Here is a 21,368-nt window from a genome sequence, read left to right on the forward strand (position 1 = left end):
TCCGGCCACAGAGGTATGGTTTTGAAGTCAAGTCAGAGCCAGAGCCAGGACCAGGAGAGACATGAAGCATCATGAAATCATGAACTAGTTAGCTATAGATCTTTGCTTCCATAGTGTGACACATAAGTGTGTGTGTATATATATATATATATATATATCACTTTAGGAAATGTTTTGGCATGTGTGTATAGGATCCCTAAATAAACACTGAGATTCCTCAACAAATGGATCTTTAGGGGATGAAGTTCCTTTACAATGAAGTTCAAAGAATGTTGGGGAAAGTCTTCATAAAACAGATGAAGGAAGCAGTGTTGGTATGCATTACATGGCTCAACAATGTCCTTACTAGGCTGGATAAACAAACATCATTGTCACCATCAGCATTTATTAAGTATCTGTTAGAGTAGAAACTGCAAATTCAGTAATACATGAAACAGTTGAGAGGCCCTGTCTAATTAGAGAGCTAGGACATGTTCAAAAAAGATGTCAGCCAGAGGATTTGATAAGCATGAATAAGGTCTTTTAAACATAACCAAGTCATCATCATAATTTCTTTAGCCAGTACTCTTTATTTATTCAACTGGTTATAATTTGATACAACTACTATCATCTAGTCCCTGCTCATCCATCCTGTCCCCAGAGTTAATCATTAAGAGATTTTTGTCCTTGCTGAGGTTCAGTTAAACTACTTCTTTAGTATTCTCTTAAGCAGTGTAGTAGCTATGTCAGAAAATGGGATGTCTTATATGACTTGTATTTAGTACCTTGTAATAGTCAGGTGTTCTAAATCCTTACAAACCATCAGCTAATATTAATCCCATTCTAGAATTGTATCAGAGATAATTTTAAAAACTTATACATACACACACACACACACACACACACACACACACACACACACACACACACACACATAAGATTTCTAAAAAGAAAAAGATTTTTCTCTTTAATCCTGTCCCTTCAGGAATTTTTATTAGTATCATATCATCTCTCTGAAATCCCACAGATGGCAACACTGAAGCTCAGAGCAATGATTAATTCTCTCCATACCAGTTGTTCCTAATAATGTCTTTGATTGTCTCTTTATATATATTCACATGGCTGTATCAGCAATATTATTCCAGATGATTTATTTCTCTCTTTTTTTTTTTTTTTCATTTCATGTCTTATTTAATTTCTTATTATTTTCTTGATTTTTACTTTGGGGGAGGGAAGATAAGATTACATTTCTATATATAGGGAACTCTTAATGAGAAACTCCCTTCACTCATTCTGATAAGTATGTGATCTACATACAATAGCCTCATTGATATCTGGGGCATTGAGAAGTTAAGTGTCACAACCATAAGAGTCAGAAGTTCAAACATGACAATGTATATAAAGTACGTTGTAAACTTTAAATTACTGTTTATGAATATCTGCTATTATTCCTGACTTGATTCCAGTTCTGCTCTGCACTGTACTGTCTCTCATTATCCTTAAGAGCAAATTTACTTCACCTGTATTGGTTACTATTTTGTTGTTCATTCTCTAACTTTTGGATATGTAGGATAATTTTTTTTTTGGCTTACCTATAAATAGCTTGGCTATAAATAAAGTGTATGATATAAAGGAAAGAGCAGTGTATTTACTAATAATATATATTGTTTACAATATAAACATTTGTAGCCAGAAAACCTAGGTTCACAATCTGACTTGGCTATTTGAGTAACTGAGCAATTCTCTCTCTGGCACCTTCATTTCCCTTCTCTGTAAGATGAGACTATTTTTAAGAACTCTTAAGATCTTTTTCGCCTTTGAGCACTATGTCTTTATAAGGATTACACTTTTCTGTTAAATTTTGTTCTTTGTATGTATGTCCAGTATTGGGATTTCTGGGAGTAATGGGTTTTATGATTCTTTTTTGGAAAAAGATTATATTATACTAGTTTTTAATTTTATCAGTAATGTACAAATGTGCATATTTTGCAATTTTGTGAATTGATGCCTCAAAGTTGTTTTCATTTGCATTTATTATTAATAAACATTTTCACAAATATTTATTTATAGATACCACTTTCCTTTGTGTTTAATTTGTAATTGTTAAATCATTTTAAGAACCAGGCTATGGGGGAAGGGTCTTATCTAAGGTTTTAAAATAATTTGCCTTTTTATAGCCTAGTGTCTTCATCTCTTGTACATTGTTTAAAGGATATATATTGAATCAGTTTGCTTGTTCTCTTTGAATAAAATTGCTCTTTATATATAAATAACCTATCTAAAGCTACCTTATAGAATACTATCATTATATTTAGAAGTTTTTAGTGCACAGTACTTAATGTAGCCTAAAATATTTAAATTCCTTTGAGTAAACTATAAGAGATTTCCAGAATTAGTTTCCTTACATTGGGATCAAGACTGTTGTATTGTACTAGATGTTCTAGATGTGCAAATTTCCTCAAAGGTCTAGAAACTATTACCTTGCTTTTACTATTAAGTAAGTGATAAGTGTTATTATGCCTGTTAACTATTGATTGGCTGATTTTTCAGAACCTGTAACTTTCTCATCTATAATTGTGGCTTTGGCAGCTCTAAGTCAACCTTTAAGATGTAGAACTGTTTTCTCTTTTGTTAGTCTAAATGCTTAGAAGATATAACCAGTGTAGGTACTAAATGCAGTGAAAGATAAGATTGGCAGATATTTAGTTAATTGTCTTCTGGCCACATTAAAAAAAAAATTCCTGAGTTTTGCTTTTCTTCTTACCCTCAGTATTTGGATCTCTAAATGAGTTATATGACCCATGACATTTCTGTTCGTTCATTCTTATGCTTCCAGAGTTGGCAATATATTATTTTCTGTGGAAACCCAAACCACAGAAGAAAGAACACAGTTATATCATGCCGAAATAGATGCACTATATAAAGATCTCACAGCTAAAGGAAAAGTCTTAATTCTGTCATCAGAACTTGGGGTAGGTTATTATTTCTACTTATTCTCAAATGAAATTAATTCTTTAATATGAATCTTTTATGTTTCTGCTAACGTTCTTTTTCCTATGAAAACATATACTATCCATATAATCATCTTGAATTATTTAATGTAATATCTACATTCCTTTTCTGACACTACTCTTTAAACATACACATAAAACTAAAAATCTAGAATTTAGCAGTTTCAGTTAAAGGAGGCAAAATGATTGATTTCCTATATTTAGGAGTAGGACGATACAACTTAAGCAAGGTACTGTAGTACGATATAATTTTGATATGGCTTGATAAATTATTTGAGAAATTGCTCTATAATAAAAATGGCATGAGCAAGATCTTCCCCTGTCGTTTTTCTTCTTTCATGATTTCTATGAATGATTACAAATTGATTCATAATAGTTACTTATGTAAAATTCTACTTTTTAAATTAACTGACATATTTTGTTTTTGATTTTTGAGTAAAGCTTTGTATTTTCAAAACATATACATAGATAATTTTAAGCATTCGTCTTTGCAAAACCTTTTGTTCCAAATTTTTTTCTTTCCTTTCCGCTCCACTCCCTCCCCTAGATGGAAAGTAATCCAATATTTTAAATATATGCAATTCTTCTATACATATTTCCACAATGATCATGCTGCACAAGAAAAATCACATCAAAAAGGGAAAAATGAGAAAGCAAACAATAAAAAAGGTGAAAATACTATGTTGTGATCCACACTCATCCCCCATAGACCTCTTTCTGGATACAGATGGCTTTCTTTATCACAAGACCATTGGAACTGGCCCTCAGTCACCTTGCTGTTGAAAAGAGCCACGTCCATGTTTTTTTACTTTCTAAACTGTAATAAGAGTGCACTTCAGGTTATCTGTGCGTTGTATATTTCAGATCTTTCCTAATTTTATTAATTTTAGGATTTGATTGTTTGCCTAGTCTAGATTTTAATTCAGATTCAACATTGATTTGCTTTGTGATCCCCAAAAAAATAACTTCCTCCCTCTGACATCAGTTTATTAGTTTGTATATGTCATGAGGATTTATGAGATAATATTAGTAAAAGACTTAAAACTTATCTGATTTTCACATTAAACTTCTTTAAAATGTAGCTAGCTATTGGTTTGCAGGTATGCAAAAATGAAAATTTTATGAAAAAGGAGAAGGAAATAAGACAGAATTTAGTATAGACTACATATTAGAACTTACTAAGGATATGATAAACTACAAAGTTGGAGAGTTTCATTCCATGTAGGGATTTTTTTTCTTCATAGACACATATCCTGTGTGTCTTGTCACCTTTGAGATTAATTATTTTACAGCCCAATATTTGATGTTCATGGGTTTCTGTTTTACTTCCCAGGAGGCTGATGCTGTCTGCAATCTAATTTTATCCTTAGTTTACTACTTCTATAACTTAATGCCACTCTCCAGAGGATCCAGGTCAGTAGTATTCTTAATCATATAAAATGTGCTCTTTATATGGACTGCCTTAGAATTCAGCTTCTTAAATTGGTCGCAACCTCATATGAGTTCTCATAACTGAATGTTAGGGTCTTGAAATTATAATTTGTTATCTACTGTAAATTTGTTTTATATACCTATATATCTCCGATTATATAAAAATGTTTTGGAAAAACAGGGTCATGAATAGAAAAAAAATTTAAGAAACTCTTAGAATATAAGTAGAAAATTAAATATTGAGAAAATAAAATATTAGCTAGCAGTAATGTCCCATATGAAACAAGACTAAAATTATATATATGTATACATATATATATACTTTTTTTTTTTCCCCCTGAAGTTGGAGTTAAGTGAATTGCGGTCAAGTGTTAGGACACTTAATACTAGGAAGTTAAGTCTGAGACCAGATTTAAACTCCGGTCCTCCTGAATTCAAGGCTGGTGCTCTATCCACTGCACCACCTAGCTGTCCCCTAAAATTATATTTATAAAACACCATATTAGAAAATTCCATTTTTTTTTTAAATGGTATTCGTACAATTGCTTAAAGATTAGTAAGCTTCGGATCTGCTAATACCAAAGAAAGAATTCTAAAAATGAGTTCCCCACCTTCAATTTTCTGAAAAGGAAATTTGTGAACTATTATTTATGGGAGATTTGAATCATTAGTGCCAGGGGGATAAAGCTAATTTCCATAGCAATATAAACAGTCAGACTAATTTTGATAATGTTTAAGTAGCTAAATCTTCTTTTCTTCTTTTCTTGGTGATTGGATCCTTCAGGACATTTAGTTTTTAGCCCTGGCACATACTACCTTTTATTTATTTTATTCATATATTTACTGCTTCTCTTGTACTATCTATCTATATATATAGATAGATATTTCATTATATGGAGAAAGTACAGATCTAAAGCATCCAGGTATCTTTCCAAGAAGGAAACTTTTGCGAGGCATTAGTATCTCATGCTTGTAATTTCCATTTAGGCTGGACTTTTGGAGCTTTTGAGCTTGAGAGTTTTGAGCTGGGCTATTCTGATTAACATCTACATCAAGTTCCACATTAATTCAGTCAGCTCCTGAGCAAAGAACTTTCCCTAACCAACCCAGGTTAGAAACAAAGCAGATTATTTTGGCTCTTGAGCCAGTAGGTTTAGTAGAGAAAGTCAGGCTTGTGAATGGAGAATCCTTTCAACTTCCAGCTTAGGCAAAAGATAGGGAAACAGTCTTTAAAAAATAAAATAATGAAGTAATGAAGCTTTTATAACAAAGTTAGTTTTCACATTGGTCTGGCTATCATATGCTGAGACCAAATTCAGCTTTCAACTCTCTTAGAATGTTGTAATCAAAGTTTTAAAGCTCGAGATTTTTTTTTTTTAAATACATCAATGTATAGGTAACAAGCCTATGTATGCACTGTATAGGTCAAGTCTATGCACACATAAAAACCTTTGGAAATCCAGGGTTACTTGTGTTCCATGAGAAGATATTGGAATGGAACATAGACATAGGAATAGGACTTGTGATTTTACTGGCCACTCTCTGATGTGGAAACTACCAAGGATGTTGGCTTTCTTTGCAATTTACAGTCTTAGAAAGTTGCCTGGATCACACCAAGAGGTTACGTGGCTGTATTACACTCAAGGTCACACAGCCAGTCAGATGCAAGATTTGAACCTGGTTCCAGTGCCAAGGGTTCTCTAACCATTAATCCATAGTAGAGTCTAGAAATCAGGAGTTCTGGATTCAGATCCAGCAGTGATACTCCCCAGCTATGTGAACCGGGGAAAGCCATGTGACTGCAAGAATTTCAAGTTTCCTTATTTACCGAGGAAAATATCTCACAGCATGGTTGTGAAGGATGCTTTTCTTAAATCCAAAAGGATCAATAAATTTGCGTCAATGCAGAGGACTGGAAAACATGGATGGGTTTTGATCTAGATTGTTGGAGGAACATCCACACCAATGAGATCAAAGATCTATTTGACCATTAATAATCACATTAATATTAAACTTAGATATAGTGACTAAGTTTTTTCTTATTTGATTGTAATTAAAGTGGAAGTAAGACTAAAGATATGCTTCAGTATTGTTCCATAAAGCTTAAAATTGGTGTCAAATATTTGATTTTCATTAGTCTTTAATACTAAAGTTTAAAATAAACTGATTGAATTTATATACATATGAATATATAGTGATGACTTAAATGATTTCTTAAAGGCCTTTCTTGCTTTAAAACTCTTCCTGTAAATTTCATTCTTAGCATCCAAAATACTGTTGTAAATATGGTTTAGCTCATAATTTAAGTCAGTAGCTGTATAGTGAACAGGAAGGTCGTACTGGCAACATAGAATTTGATCATTGTTGCTTTTTTGTTCACATAGTGTAATAGCTTATTCTGTGATTGTGGGAGCATTGATGGCAAGTGGGAAGGAAGTAGCCGGAAAAATTCCCAAAGGAAAGGTATGTTGGGATTTGTAATAGAAAGTTGGTCAATTGTATGTTAAATTTCAGTTTGTTAATTCTATTTCAAGGTATATCATGCTTTCAAGCTATTTTATTCTTTAGTACTAAACCGCATAAACTAAAGTTCCATTTTTTCCCCCCTACTCCAGCTAGTTGACTTTGAAGCCATGACAGCTCCTGGGTCAGAGGCCTTTAGCAAAATAGCCAAAAGCTGGATGAGCTTGCAAAGGTAAATATTTTGGGGAAGGCTGAAAATTGCTATAGACCAGGCACAGCAAGTCAACCCCTACATCTCCCTAGATCCCCCTAGATCCCCAGGATCAATATTTATGATGAGTCATTATTGACCAATGAGTTATATTCATGTTTTAAATTTTTATTTTTTTCCCTAGATATAGTGGACACATCTATGTTGAAATAGAATGGATTTTTTAAAATGGGGTTAACTGTTGAAAGCAAAATTTATCCCCCCAAAAATCTTTTTTCTAACTTATTTAAAAAATAAATCAGATCTTTATTTCCACCTCATTAGAAAAATCACTAAAATCTTTGGTACTATTATCCTGTATTAAATTGTTGAAGTTCAAACAATTTTCATAATTTTTAATGAGAAGAAAATATCTTAGTCCTTTTCCATATTTTCAATTTTGAGAAGTGTTATTTAATAATGAATTACAAAAAGGCCAGTGACTCTGCTATAAGTGGTGTGGGAAGGGAATTGCAGCTTTTGTATTGTTTCCTGGCTTTTGTTTTCAGAAACCTCAAAGAGGGTTAAAAATGAGTCCTAGGTTAAATCAAAGTAAGACATGCTTTAAGCTTCAGAGAAGGGAGTAGATTATGCTATCTGAACTCCCTTGTTTTTTTCTCCTTTCCCCCCTTAAGGTTCCATCTATCCATTTTGCTTTCAAATCCATTTGACAGACAGCCATCTTTATAATTGCTGAGGAATTTTAAAGTCAGTTCTAAAGTTTAAAGATTATTAATATTGGAAAGTTCCCGGGTTCTGATGTTAGAGGTCCTGGAGTCAAATCCCACTTTGGATGATTGTGTGACTAACAAGTTACTTGCCTTGATGGGCCTTCATTTTCCTCATTTAAAAAATAAATTATTAGCCTCCCAGATATATGCTCCTCTGAATCTGTTATATTTAATTCAGCAGTCAACACTTGAAATGATCATGCTTTGTCCTATGCTTTAGAGGTTAGATTTTCTTTTATCACGTAATTTTGAACCACCTTTAAAACCTTTAGAATAACATTTCAAAGAAGAGCTATTATTCACTTTACAAAGGAAGAAAAAAGGTTCAATTTTTTTATTTTTTTATTAGAAAAACTCCCAACCCAACTAATTAGCTGAACCTTTGCAAGGCTCAATTCAAATAACATCTCTTGCAGAAAAAAACCTTTCAATCCCCTTCATCCTATTCCATAAATTATGTTGTATACATATTTGTTTTTTTAATGGATGCTATTCTCCACTTCTTTTTATGCTTCTCTTACCCCCAACAAAATGTAAACTCAGAGTAGGTACTATTTTGATTTTGTCTTTGTAATTTTGACACAGTGCCCTTAAACATACAAGCTGCTTTTAAAAAAAAAATCTGATTATTTTTGTTATCTTTTGAGCAAAGCAAAGCTATTTTCTCTAAACTTTCTCCTTACCAGTTTATGTGTGTTAGGAAATGTATGAATACAAAGAATAAGAATCTTGTTCTTTTAGGTAAATCATGTTGTCTTTATTTTTTTCCTTTTTCAGTATTTCTCCTTCTTACAAGAGTCTTCCATCAGTATCAGAGACATTTCCAACATTAAGAACAATGATTGAGGTGCTAAACACAGACTCTTCTCCACGGTGTTTTAAGAAACTATAGTTGTTCTATAGTATTTATTATAAAGTAAAGGGCTGGGACCTCTTGCTTCTCTTAAGTTATTTTTTTGAAAAGTGAAATTATGAAGAAATTAGGTCCTTTATTACTTTTGATACCAGTTTTTGATAGGAACTGAATACTTGAAAGCATTTTCTTTACTTTTCCAGACAAACAGAAATCAAGAGTTTTGTGGGTGGACCTAAAGGTCTGGGAGGGGAAAAAACTATTGGCCAATGTTTCTTGGTTTCCATTAACAGCCATACACTGCTTCCCTCTAGCAAAAACAGTATATGCATTTTACTTTTAGAGATCAGAAATTAGTAATTAAAAATTACATAACCCTAAATGAATGGATGGATGATTTTATTATTTATATACCCATGCGGTTTTTCCCCCGTCAAGAAATATTTCTCTTTATAAACTTTGATAAGATTTCCCTTTTCATCTCATATAAAATCCTACTTTCTGTTCCAAGATCTCAAATGTTTTTGAGTTGTGAAAGCATTATACAGCCAATTGAATGCCACATAGTACACACAGAAAATTTTGGTGGTGCAATTATCAACTAATGTTCTTAAACATTGAATTGCTCAACCGTACTTTTTTTCCTTTTGTTGAAAACAGTGTATAATAATACATCACAGTTTTTGGCACTGGATTGTGTGTGTTGTATGCCATATTAACTGGTTGCTATTTCAGGTAGCAGTGTATGAAAATTAAAAAATTAAAACCACCACTGATTTTACAAAATCTGATTTCCCTTTGGGGTTTGGGGAGAGGATAACAATGAAAACAGTGAAACTCTGATGAATTAAAAGATTACCATTTCAAATTAATTTTCTTTGACTTTTTTTTTACTGTTTTAGAACCTTGACCATTTTCTAAATTCTTGCAAATACACATAACATTGCTCTGCATTTGTATAACACAATTATTGGCACATAGGTAACTCAAATGGGAGGTGTCCACAAAACACACTATCATTCTTGGTAGAAAACTAGCAAGAGACTGACCATTATTTAAGAGAAAAAGGAACTATGGCTAAAGCTTTCCCTCAAGTTAAGTAATTTGTTTACAATGGGGAGAAAAAGTTTTTAAAACATCAACACACAGACATATGCATGGAACTTGCATTTTTGTATACACAAGTATACATTCCATCAAAGAAGCTATTTGTTCTGAAGGGATATGGGATAAATAATTAGTGGGCTAGATTTTTTTCTCTGAGATGAATTCTTAAAATGAGTTTAGAGGGGATGCTCAAAGATAAATTCCAGAAGAAGAAAGCATTCACAAAAGCATACAAAGCTGGCAACAAAGAGTGAATTTGTGTGAGGTAAGAAACAAATGTGATTAAGAGGAGGGTTCAGGGACATGTGTGTAAGGGAATAATTGGAAATTGGGCTTTTCTGATGGTATATTAAAGAGAAACTAATAGAAGACTTTGAATGCCAGACAAAGAAGTTTAAAGAAGTTCAGGACAACTAAGCTAATGTTTATTTTAGAACATGTAAGAAATTTCCTAAATGGCAATTTTTTATTCTTTTGAAGAATTGAAAAAGTTTCATATGTAGAAAGGAAGTCTTATAGTAATCTAGATGGTTTCATTATTAGAGAAATGGCTTGGAAAGTGTGTGTGAATATGAACCTGTATCTAGTATATATAAATATTGGTATATATCTGTATATACATACTCACCTATATATATTTAGGTGAGGTGGCCCACTGAAAATCCATTTTCAACTCTCAAATTATGTACATCTTGAGATGTAGGATTAAATCCAGCAGTTTAAATTTACACTACACATATCAAGGTATGGTAATTTTACTCTATTTTCCTGTGTTACAAAAAACTATGATCATTCCTCTGGCTGAACTTTTTCAGGAATAGGAAACAACACAAAAATTAACTGAAAAAGTGACCTGGGATGAAAGGGGTACCTGACTCGGGATAGTGTGAAGACTTGTAGCCAAGTGGAAGATGAGGGGCCCCTTCCTCAAATGGAAAATCTGGGAGGAGTTCTCACTGTTCAATGGGAAGGGTCCCAATGCTATATATAGTATATGGAGGAGTGAGTTCCAGACTTGGTTCAGTCTTGCTAAAAGATGTCACTGAAGACAGTGGTAAAAGGCCAGAATAAAATTTGTACATTATCTTGCAAATATAGATGACACCCAGCAGAGAAATTTTATATCTTAATTGAACATATCTAAGGAAAAGAGTACACTCTTATATCCTATGTCATGTCAGAAGACAAGATAGGGGACTCTGGTGCACTTAGCAATCCACCTGAAAATGTGTTATTTTCAACAAGACATTGATGCTTTGGTTCTATAGGAGCTGTCTTCCAGGTGTCTTCTAGGTACTTAAACTGTGTGTCATCCATTCCCTGTACTTGTGCCTTCCCCAAATTCATCCCGTCTATAGCAAAGCCCTGCCCCTTCTGAGCCCCACATTTCCCCCAGTTAAAACTTTTGTTCATAATCTTTAAAAAAATGTCTCTTGGGTGCAAAAAGATAAGGCATGGGGGTCATTAATGTATGGTATTAGCTGCAGAAAGACTGAAGTCCTAGGCAGAAAGTACTTCTAACTTGGATCTTTTTAAGCAAAACAATACCTTCCGAACTAAGGTAACTTTGCTTACTTTGGTGTTTTGTCTTATATAATTCAAGTTAAGGTCACTTTGGCATGAAATAGCCAGGTGTGACATGAAAACTACTGTTCATAGCATCATTAAGAGGTTGTTTCTAGGGATAAATGTAAATAGATGGTGTGGATTCACCATCCCTTGGCTGCCTTTCAAACCACAAATTCCAAAAACTAGAAATAAAAATTCAGACACCAGAAATGTTTTTGTAACAATTTTATTTAGTTGATAATTTATTCCCCAATTCTGTTTACACAGTGATTGTGCATCTTTGCTATCTTCCTGATCATATTCCAAATATGGTAGATATTCAACTCTTAGGACTAATTTATTTCAATTCAGTTTCAGGAATTTTCTTGAAAAAGTTTGTCATACAATTCCCATTGACAAATTGACAATTTGTCACCCAAGATCAAATCAACTTGAGGGAAAAAATATGAGGAATACCCTTGTGTTCATATAGGATCTTTGTATAAGGGCCTCCAACATTCCCTAGTAGTAATAATTTCTTTTTAAGGGACAGAGTTTTGCACAACGAATATCTAAACAGAATTCCAGCTAAAAGCTGGTTCCTGATGCTCTGGAGGAAGACGAAAAACCTCCATCACACTTTAGGCCAATTTTGTGTAGATGGTGGGAAAAATTCCTTCCTGACTCCTGAAGGCAATCAGCTTTTGCCCCAAGCATGAGGTTTGTAATATACCATACATATCCCCCCAGTAGGCACTAAATTATAGAGGAAAAGTCAGGATCAAGAACAGAAGGGATTGGTGCCATTAATACAAGCAGGAAAAGAAAAATAATGAGAAGATGGGAGAGCAGAAACGGGTGTTTTGGGTTTTTTTGGGGGGTCAGTATTAATAAGGTCAGTGGAAACATTCTACCTGAATGAACTCTTACCATCAGCCTGAGAGTGGTGGATATGTGTAGCAATGTTACATACTAGGGACAATTACAACAAACCTTTTTCTTAGCCTGTAAAAATGTTTGGTTGTTTCTGGTGACTCAAAATGGGAGAATATGGTTCCTGCATCTTGGATGATCCTGGGTCTGGGTGGTCTCCTGTAAGCATCTCTTGTAGCATTTCTTCTCTTGAATTCTATCATTGTAATGCAAATGAAAAGATTTAATAGAAAGTGGGCAGAAAGAAAGGAGGTAGTCATCTTCATTCGACAGTCTAATACTGGTTAACTTGGGGGTTCAAAACAAAATCAGGCATCCCAAATAAACAGTGGGCCCTTCCCACATTCTTTTATCAAGAATAAATAATTTAGTAAAGAAAAAAATAAAAGCCTTGAATTCTGGTTAGATTCTCTGTTACAGAAGATTAACTGATGCAATGACATGTAGGAAAACATCTATTACAATCCCTCTGTGTTAAATTGAAAAAAAAAGTTTTAGATTAGAAGTTATTGATATCCTATTACCCTTCTGGGTAGAAAACTCACCTCAGCTCTTTTTGTTTTGACAGTTCTGGCCTCTAGAGACATTCTGACGAACAAGCTAAAAAGCCTAGAGAGAAACAATCCATGAAATCAAGTTCAAAAAAATACATGTATCCCTAGCAGTGTTTCATACAGAGAGGTACCTAATTAGTTCTTGTTGATTCCCTTCTTACTTTTTGCTTACTAAGGCAAATGGCTTTAATAAGGCCATTTAAGGAACTATGGAAATTCTAGATTTAGTGGGACCTCCCCAGGTAACCTCCAGTTTATAACCTGGGATCTGTAGCCAATAATTCTACAAAACCTTATCTGCTTCTTGGGCTAGACTGTCAGGATGAAGGGAACATTATCCATGCCCTTGGAGAGCTTAAGCCTATTTGAAAGTATGTGGCAAAAACAATACAAAATTTATGATAGTGATGAGAGTTAGGAAAGGGGAAACCCCTTTTGGGTCGGAGTAAGGATAGTCCAGTGACGGCATAGAGTCCCCTGTAAAGGAATTTACAGGCCCGAAAACCTAGATTGATTAAAAAAGGTTTATTGTAGGAGTTTGGAAGTAAAGGTAAGGTAGAAAGATGTACCAGAGGTGGTTGCCAGGCAAGGTTGCCAGGAACCTTACATGGCTGGAAGGATACCATGTTTGGGGAAGTGTTGTTGCAAAGAGACTGGGCTCCAGAGTTCCCTTTTTATAATCTTGAAGGTGGCTGGAGTCCCAGGCTCTTGGCTGGTTTAGGTCAGGGTTAGCATTGAATAGAATTCAATGGGTTTTTAGATAAGGAAGAAGCTGTTTGTGGGGGTTGGAGAAACCTGAGCAGATAGTAGAGGCTGGGAAAACCCAAGTTAGCTCAGATCTGGTGGGGACTGGGAAAGCCAGATGACCAAGATTTGTAAATCAAAGGTCAGCCATGGGGGTTGGGGGTCAGAAAAGGAATATTAAAGGGGCCTCAACCCCCATCAATAGCACAGCAAAAGAAAGCATAAGGTAGACATAAGCCATAACCTAATGTCAAAGGAATTATTTGTCAGCCCTGGGCTTAGTAGGCAGTTAACTTGTTGACTGGAGATAGGCCAGCAAATGTGTATTAACACAATTTAACTCCAATACACAGAAGATTGTCTCTCTTGTAGAAGTCACTGGTGACCTCTACAAAAGATACAAGTACTGCTGTCTAGGTGAGGGAAAAAATTTGGAATACAAAGTTTTACAAGAGTGAACTTTGAAAATTATCCCTATGTTTTGAAAATAAAAAGCTTAAATTAAAAATTTAAAAAACATACAAGTACTCACCTGAGGGGAGGGCCCCTTGACTTCCTGCCTAGAGCCAGTTTAGAGCTATGTGTTGTGTGACTGTTGACTGGAGACTGAAACAAACAGAAAAGCATCTGGGTATAAAACCTCTCTCACCTTTCTTTGTCACAATTAGTCTTCAAGGTGTGACCACTGACTTCACAATGATCTGTGGGATGAGTTGGGATACAGTGCTTGTTGAAGAGAAAACTTGGCAAATGATTAGTAACAATTTCTATTACTAATGAATCAAATTCCTCTTGTTTATATTAAGTAACATTTCTAAATAGAATAAATTCTTAGGCTATAATATAATACTAGGCAAATTGTTAAGACATGTTGACAGGAATAAATAGAATTTTGCCACCATTTTTCAGAAAACTTCCTTAAATGGCCTTATTTGCCACCTTTGTTTCAGAAAACTGTATATAGGACAAGTATAAGCTTGTCCTCCCTCCCCCACATATAATTAATACATATAAGTAATTCCACATATGAATAGGAGACTAGACTTTAAGAAACTAATCCTTTCAGATTGATTTATTTCTTTCTGATTCCCAACCCCTCCTAGTTATGCATTATCAATTCAAGAAGCTAGGACTTTTTGATTCACAAATCCTGTCAAAAGCACCCCTTTGAATTCCAATGGGAGATCTGATGATGAATGGCAGATCCATCAGATCTGAGGCAACTTGGGACACTCCAACAGGCCCTTTTAGTTAAATCTCTCATTATAAAAGAGTCAAACTGGAGCTCTCTCTGGGCAGGGGTTCCTAATATGGCAGCCTTATCCCTGGCTGCCAAGGATCTCTGCCCACTAGAATCCTATTTCTGGTGCCCTTTTATCTCCACCTTCACCTTTTACTAACTAGACTTTAACCTTACTTCCAAACCCCATAATAAACCTCCTTTATCTTTTTTTTTTTTTTAATTTTTTAATTTTTTATTTATTTATTTTTCAATTTAATTTAATTTTATAATTATAACTTTTTTTTTTGACAGTACATATGCATGGGTAATTTTTTACAACATTATCCCTTGCACTTACTTCTATTCAGATTTTTTCCCTTCCTCCCCCAACCCCCTCCCCCAGATGGCAGGCAGTCTTATACATGTTAAATATATTACAGTATATTCTAGATACAATATATGTGTGTAGAACCGAATTCCTTGTTGCACAGGAAGAATTGGATTCAGAAGGTAAAAATAACAGTTTACACTCATTTCCCAGTGTTCCTTTTCTGGATGCAGCTGATTCTGTCCATCATTAATCAATTGTTATTGGATTAGCTCTTCTCTATGTTGAAGATATCCACTTCCATCAGCATACATCCTCGTACAGTATCATTGTTGAAGTGTATAATGATCTTCTGGTTCTGCTCGTTTCACTCAGCATCAGTTGATGTAAGTCTCTCCAAGCCTCTCTGTATTTCTCCTGTTGGTCATTTCTTACAGAACAATAATATTCCATAACATTCATATACCATAATTTACCCAACCATTCTCCAATTGATGGACATCCATTCATCTTCCAGCTTCTAACCACTACAAAAAGGGCTGCCACAAACATTTTGGCACATACAGGACCCTTTCCCTTCTCTAGTAGTTCCTTGGGGTATAAGCCCAGTAGTAGTATGGCTGGTTCAAAGGGTATGCACATTTTGATAACTTTTTGGGCATAATTCCAGATTGCTCTCCAGAATGGTTGGATTCTTTCACAACTCCACCAACAATGCATCAGTGTCCCAGTTTTCCCACATCCCCTCTAACATTCATCGTTATTTGTTCCTGTCATCTTAGCCAATCTGACAGGTGTGTAATGATACCTCAGAGTTGTCTTAATTTGCATTTCTCTGATCAATAGTGATTTGGAACACTCTTTCATATGAGTGGAAATAGTTTTAATTTCATGATCTGAAAATTGTCTGTTCATATCCTTTGACCATTTATCAATTGGAGAATGGCTTGATTTCTTATAAATTAAAGTCAATTCTCTGTATATTTTGGAGATGAGGCCTTTATCAGAACCTTTAACTATAAAAATGTTTTCCCAATTTGTTACTTCCCTTCTAATCTTGTTTGCATTAGTTTTGTTTGTGCAGAAACTTTTTAATTTGGTGTAATCAAAATGTTCTATTTTGTGATCAATAATGGTCTCTAGTTCTTCCTTGGACACAAACTCCTTCCTCCTCCACAAGTCTGAGAGGTAAACCATCCCATGTTCCTCCAATTTATTTATGATTTCGTTCTTTATGCCTAAATCTTGGACCCATTTTGATCTAATCTTAGTATGTGGTGTTAAATGTGGGTCCATGCCTAGTTTCTGCCATACTAATTTCCAGTTTTCCCAGCAGTTTTTGTCAAATAATGAATTCTTATCCCAAAAGTTGGGATCTTTGGGTTTGTCAAACACTAGATTGCTATTTTTATTCACTATCTTGCCCTGTGAACCTAACCTATGCCACTAATCAGCTTCTGTGCTCTGAGGCTCTGAGAACTCGCTGAGTCAGTCCAGGTGGGGGTTGGGGGTGGCCGGGCTCTGAGAGACGCTGGCTTTCTGGGGTTTTAATCTTCACCTCCAGTGTTTATACCCTGTCCGCTGCTCCTGGCTTGCTGCCAAGACGGAATATCCACACTGGGGTAAAAGTCTTTTTGCAGAAACGGCAGAGATCACACCCCTCCCCCTCTGGTCTGAGCTGTGTGAGCTGCCTGTCTTGCTCTGGCTGCCTGCCCTCAGTCTGAGCCCAGTCTGATTGACCCTCACAGACCTTTTCTGGCGACTTTCAAGGATGTCTTCTCTTGGTGATTATTTGTGGTTTTCTTTCTGGGTCAAGCATTAAGTCTGAGGCTTGTCATGAATTAAGTCCTGAGAGAAAACGAGGAGCTCAAGCAGCTGTCTGCCTCCACGCCGCCATCTTGGCCGGAAGTCCTAAACCTCCTTTATCAATCTAGGTTTTCGGGTCTGTAAATTCCTTTACAGGGGACTCCACCGCCCCTAGACTTCATTTAATTCTGTATCTTTGTGCCGAATCCAAAGAGGTTGCAGGAGAGCTCTGTTTGACTCCCTGTACCCCAAACCTTCCACTAGACCTCAATTCTAAACCTCATCACCCCTACCTTGGCAATGAAAGTGAATTACAGAGCAGTTTCCAGGATGGGCCTGGAATTTGAGATCAGACTCAGAATTTGAAATTCAGATTCAGAACTAGGTTCCTTGAGCTTAAGTCAAGCAAACTGCCATAATTAAATCATTTGTTTAGTAGTAGAACTTATTAGAAAAGGTGGGGCTGAAAAATTTCACTCTATGACCTAATAAATAATAAAAATTAGATCCTTAATGTAGGTAATTTATCCTTCCCTTAAATTTCTGGCTTTTGCTGTCCAGGAAGGAATCCAGCAACTGATGACACAAGAGGTGACTCAAAAAAGGAAAACAATGGCTAACATTACTGTCATCAGATTGCTGCTGGATCAGATGTCACTGATTTTTTTAGAAAAGGTTGAAGAACTTAGTCTTCCCTGGTTGAAACTGAAGGCAATGTTTGAGAGTTATTGAATCTTTATTAGAGCTCTCCAGGATTATTTCTGCTAAGTCCCTCTACTTGATTCTTGAAAACCACTTTATATTCAAGTCTGTTTATCTTGCAGTGATAAGAGAGGAAAGGAGAGCTCCATACAATAAGATATAAAATAAAATTACTTATTTACCAGAAATTAAGCCTAAGACATCTACTAGCTGCATGATCCTGGGCATACTTATGCCTCAGTTTCTTTCATTGCAAAATGAAATAATGTAGCATCCCTCATGAGGTTGTTATGGGGAACAAATAAAATTGTTGAAGTGCTTAGTACAAGGGCCTGGCATACTACTATAGATGCTCACTAAATGCTTGTCCCTTTCCTCCTAAATTATATAATTAAAATATATATATATATATATGCATTTTCCCCTGTAGACTTGAAAATACCAGGTAGAAAAAAAAGTGTTTAATTTGTACCTTTATGGAGAATCTCACATTAGAATTTAAATAGTTGGAGGTACAGAATCCTGCCCTATCTACTTTCCATTCAGAGATAAGATAGCTCATGTTTATATAATATTTTGGGCAGCTAGGTGATTCAGTGGATTGAATACTCATCTTCCCTAGTTCAAATCTGTCCTCTGACATTCACTAGCTATGTGATCTTGGTCAGGTCACTTAACCCTATTTACCTCAGTTTCCTTATCTTAAAATGAGCTAGAGAAGGAATTGATTGAACATTTTAAAGTTTAGAAGACACTTTCCTCCCAGAGGTAGGCAGTATTGGAATTATCTTTCCTATCTTATAGATAAGGAAAGTAATGAAGTTCACTAAGGACTGACTTGCCAGAAGTGAAACAGTTGTCTGGCAGAAGAGGAGTGATGTGAATCCCACACTCCCTCTCTAAGTGGTTTATCTAAAGATCTGACAACAGATCTGTAACATACCTGGTTTTTAGACCTAGGTCCTGTTTACCTATGCCAAATGACCTCTTTTTAGTTCAAATGAAAATTATACAATTAGTTCTCAAACTTAGGAGGTAAGTGTCATTGCATATCTTAATACCTAAATAAGATTGATAGATAAAACAAAGTTATCAAGTGATCAGTGTCTGCCTCCCAGGAGCTTGCTTTCTAAAGGACAGAAGATTAAGGTGAATTAGAAGGATGCTGGTGGTATTTTTGTGGGAAGGGGAGTAAAAATCTGGATCCTAGTCCTTAAAGCAAAGCTGATCAAAGCCAAAGAACCTAAGAGTCTTAAGGGGTTGGGGTCCTGATTGCTGGAGGTGATGTTCTAAGTTTAAAGTTGGCATGGTTGGGGCTGGTCAGGAAGTAATAGCACCTTTTGTTGCTGGGAAGTATCCTGGGAAACTATCCAAATTTTTCAGCCCAATTCAACATATAATGAAGTAAAGTGTGTGAAAAATTATATTTCCTGTACCCAGGACTTGAAGAAAATTCCTTGTCTTGAAGCTACATTCCAGTTTACTTCTCTAAGGGCTCCTTGCTAATGTGGAATGTGTTTATTATGTTAAAGTTCCCTTATCTCATCTCCAGATAAATAGTTTAGACTGAAGAATTACACTTCCAAATTAAGAGGGCTCTGTGGCTCAAGATTCCTGAGCCCATACTTTATGGTTGTTTTTTTAAATTAGCATTCAAAATTAATCTGCCAGAAGTCTTGAATCTGATTTATACATTCAGCTTGAGCACCTAGATTGTTGTGAAGAGAATGAAAGCTTTGTTTATTTTTGAAACTTGGAAAACTTTTATTTCATTATTTTTTTTAAGCTCTTTATTTTTCAAAACATTTGCATGGGTAATTCTTCAACATTAACTCTTGCAAACCTTGTATTCCAATTTTCCCCCTTTCTCTCACCCCCTTCCCTAGATGGCAAGTACTCCAATATATGTTAAGCATGGTAGAAATATATATTAAATACAATATATGCATACATATTTATCCAATTATCTTGCTGCATAAGAAAAATCAAATCAAACTGGGAGAAAATGAGAAAGAAAATAAAATGCAAGCAAACAACAACAAAAAGAGTGAAAATGCTATGTTGTGAACCATACTCAGTTCCCACTCTCTTGGTGTAGATGGCTCTTTTCATCACAAGATCATTTCTATTATCTCTTTATCCACCATTCTATTGGGAAAATCTGCTACAAGAAGCCCTGGGCCCCATTCTCCTACTAGCTCCTTGGAGATAAATCAGAAACAGCATTTTTAGTATTTTTTAGTATTTTAGTAGTAGTCCCTTGTTGATCTGAGAATGTAAAGAAGCCTAGCTTTGCTTAAAGCAGAGATTTAATTATAGATAAGACTTCCCTTCTCTGTAAGACCATAAATGCCCGAGAAGTTACTCCTGAAGTTCTTCAGATAACATACATCTATTCTGATTGTCATACCTGAATATTTACTCATCCTTAGAGAATTTGAATCAAGCATTGGGAAATAAAAGTTAGCTCAATTAACAAGCATTTATTAATCACTTTTTATGTGCCTGAAGACACAAAAGAAAGGTAAGAACTGATCCTATCCCTCAAGGAACATACATTTTTTAAAAAAATCTTCAATAGTATTTTATTTTTCCAAATACATGTAAAAATAATTTTTAAATTCATGGTTTTTAAGGATAGTATTTATTTTTAAAATATATGCAAAGATAGTTTTCAACATTTACCCTTGCAAAACCTTGAGTTCCAAATTTCTGTCTCTCCCTTTCTCTTATCCCCTACTCTGGACAGCAAGTAATCCAACATATCATCATTTCATTCATTTTTGAAAGACTTTTGTGTTCCAAATTTTTTTCTCTCTCTCCCTTACTCTTCCCTCCCAAATAATCTAATATATGTTAAATATGTGCAATTTTTGGAAACATTTCAATACTTATCATGTTGTACAAGAAAAATCAGACAAAAAGAACATGAGAAAAAAAGCAAATAAAAAGTGAAAATATTATGCTTTTATGCATATTCACTCTTCATATTTCTTTCTCTGGATGTAGATGGCATTTTCCATCCCAACTTTTGGAAATGATTTAAATCACTGCATATTTGAGAAGAGCCAAATATATCACAACTGATCATCAACATAATCTTGTTTCTGTGTACAATCTTGGTTCTTCTTATTTCACTTAATATCAATATTTTTATCCCAGGAGCAATAGAAAGCTAATCAAAAAAGACGGATCTAGAGATGGAGTGTCTATTTTGAGGCACAACCAGGAAGTCTATGTCACTAAATCGCATGGTATGAGCTTGGGGAATTTGAGGTTAGTGAAAAGGGGAAGGAAAACTTATAAAGTGTAAACTTTGTGGAAAATGAATTAGAGAAAGAAGATGAACTGGAAGAAAGAAAACCAATTGGAAGGCTATTAAATAGTCCAAAGGAGAAAGAAGAGGGCTTCAACAGGGTGATAGCCATTTTAGTGAAGCTGAGGGAATGGATATTTATCATTTCCTTCTTAGAAACTAGTGACACTTAACTAGACTCAGATTTTGCTCAATATTCTATCATGTATACTGATTTCCCCAGCTAAAAATAATCTTTCTTCTAAAATGCTTTTGAGTACTTTATCTATACCTTTCTTTTCCCTCATTATTCCACACTCACTGTATTATATTCTTTTTTTTTTGTATTTATCATATCCATTGCCCTTCATGTCTCCTTTCCAGCCCCCATCATGTAAGCACCTTAAGGAC

The 21,368-nt window shown here is 34.8% G+C and overlaps 1 protein-coding gene and 1 long non-coding RNA gene across 6 annotated transcripts in view; one reads left to right on the forward strand and one right to left on the reverse strand.

Annotated features, from left to right (window-relative positions):
• Positions 1-9,590, forward strand: part of TTC13 (tetratricopeptide repeat domain 13) — a 79,121-nt gene extending 69,531 nt beyond the window's left edge. For all 5 annotated transcript variants that reach the window (XM_074262347.1, XM_074262348.1, XM_074262349.1 and 2 more), the window contains 5 exons: positions 2,816-2,951; positions 4,324-4,403; positions 6,806-6,884; positions 7,037-7,116; positions 8,643-9,590. In XM_074262347.1, coding sequence (XP_074118448.1) covers positions 2,816-2,951; positions 4,324-4,403; positions 6,806-6,884; positions 7,037-7,116; positions 8,643-8,757 — 490 coding nt within the window. In that variant the 3' untranslated portion in view covers positions 8,758-9,590. The remainder of the gene's footprint in view (positions 1-2,815; positions 2,952-4,323; positions 4,404-6,805; positions 6,885-7,036; positions 7,117-8,642) is intronic.
• Positions 9,591-11,604: 2,014 nt separating this feature from the next.
• The window catches only part of LOC141539495 (uncharacterized), a 51,506-nt gene continuing 41,742 nt past the window's right edge, over positions 11,605-21,368 (reverse strand). Inside the window, exons 2-4 of the long non-coding RNA XR_012481308.1 lie at positions 14,137-14,210; positions 12,852-12,915; positions 11,605-12,502 (exon numbers count right to left, since the gene is read on the reverse strand). This is a non-coding gene — a long non-coding RNA (uncharacterized LOC141539495). The remainder of the gene's footprint in view (positions 12,503-12,851; positions 12,916-14,136; positions 14,211-21,368) is intronic.

This window comes from Sminthopsis crassicaudata, chromosome 4 (genome assembly GCF_048593235.1).
Source record: "Sminthopsis crassicaudata isolate SCR6 chromosome 4, ASM4859323v1, whole genome shotgun sequence".
Lineage (NCBI taxonomy): Eukaryota > Metazoa > Chordata > Mammalia > Dasyuromorphia > Dasyuridae > Sminthopsis > Sminthopsis crassicaudata.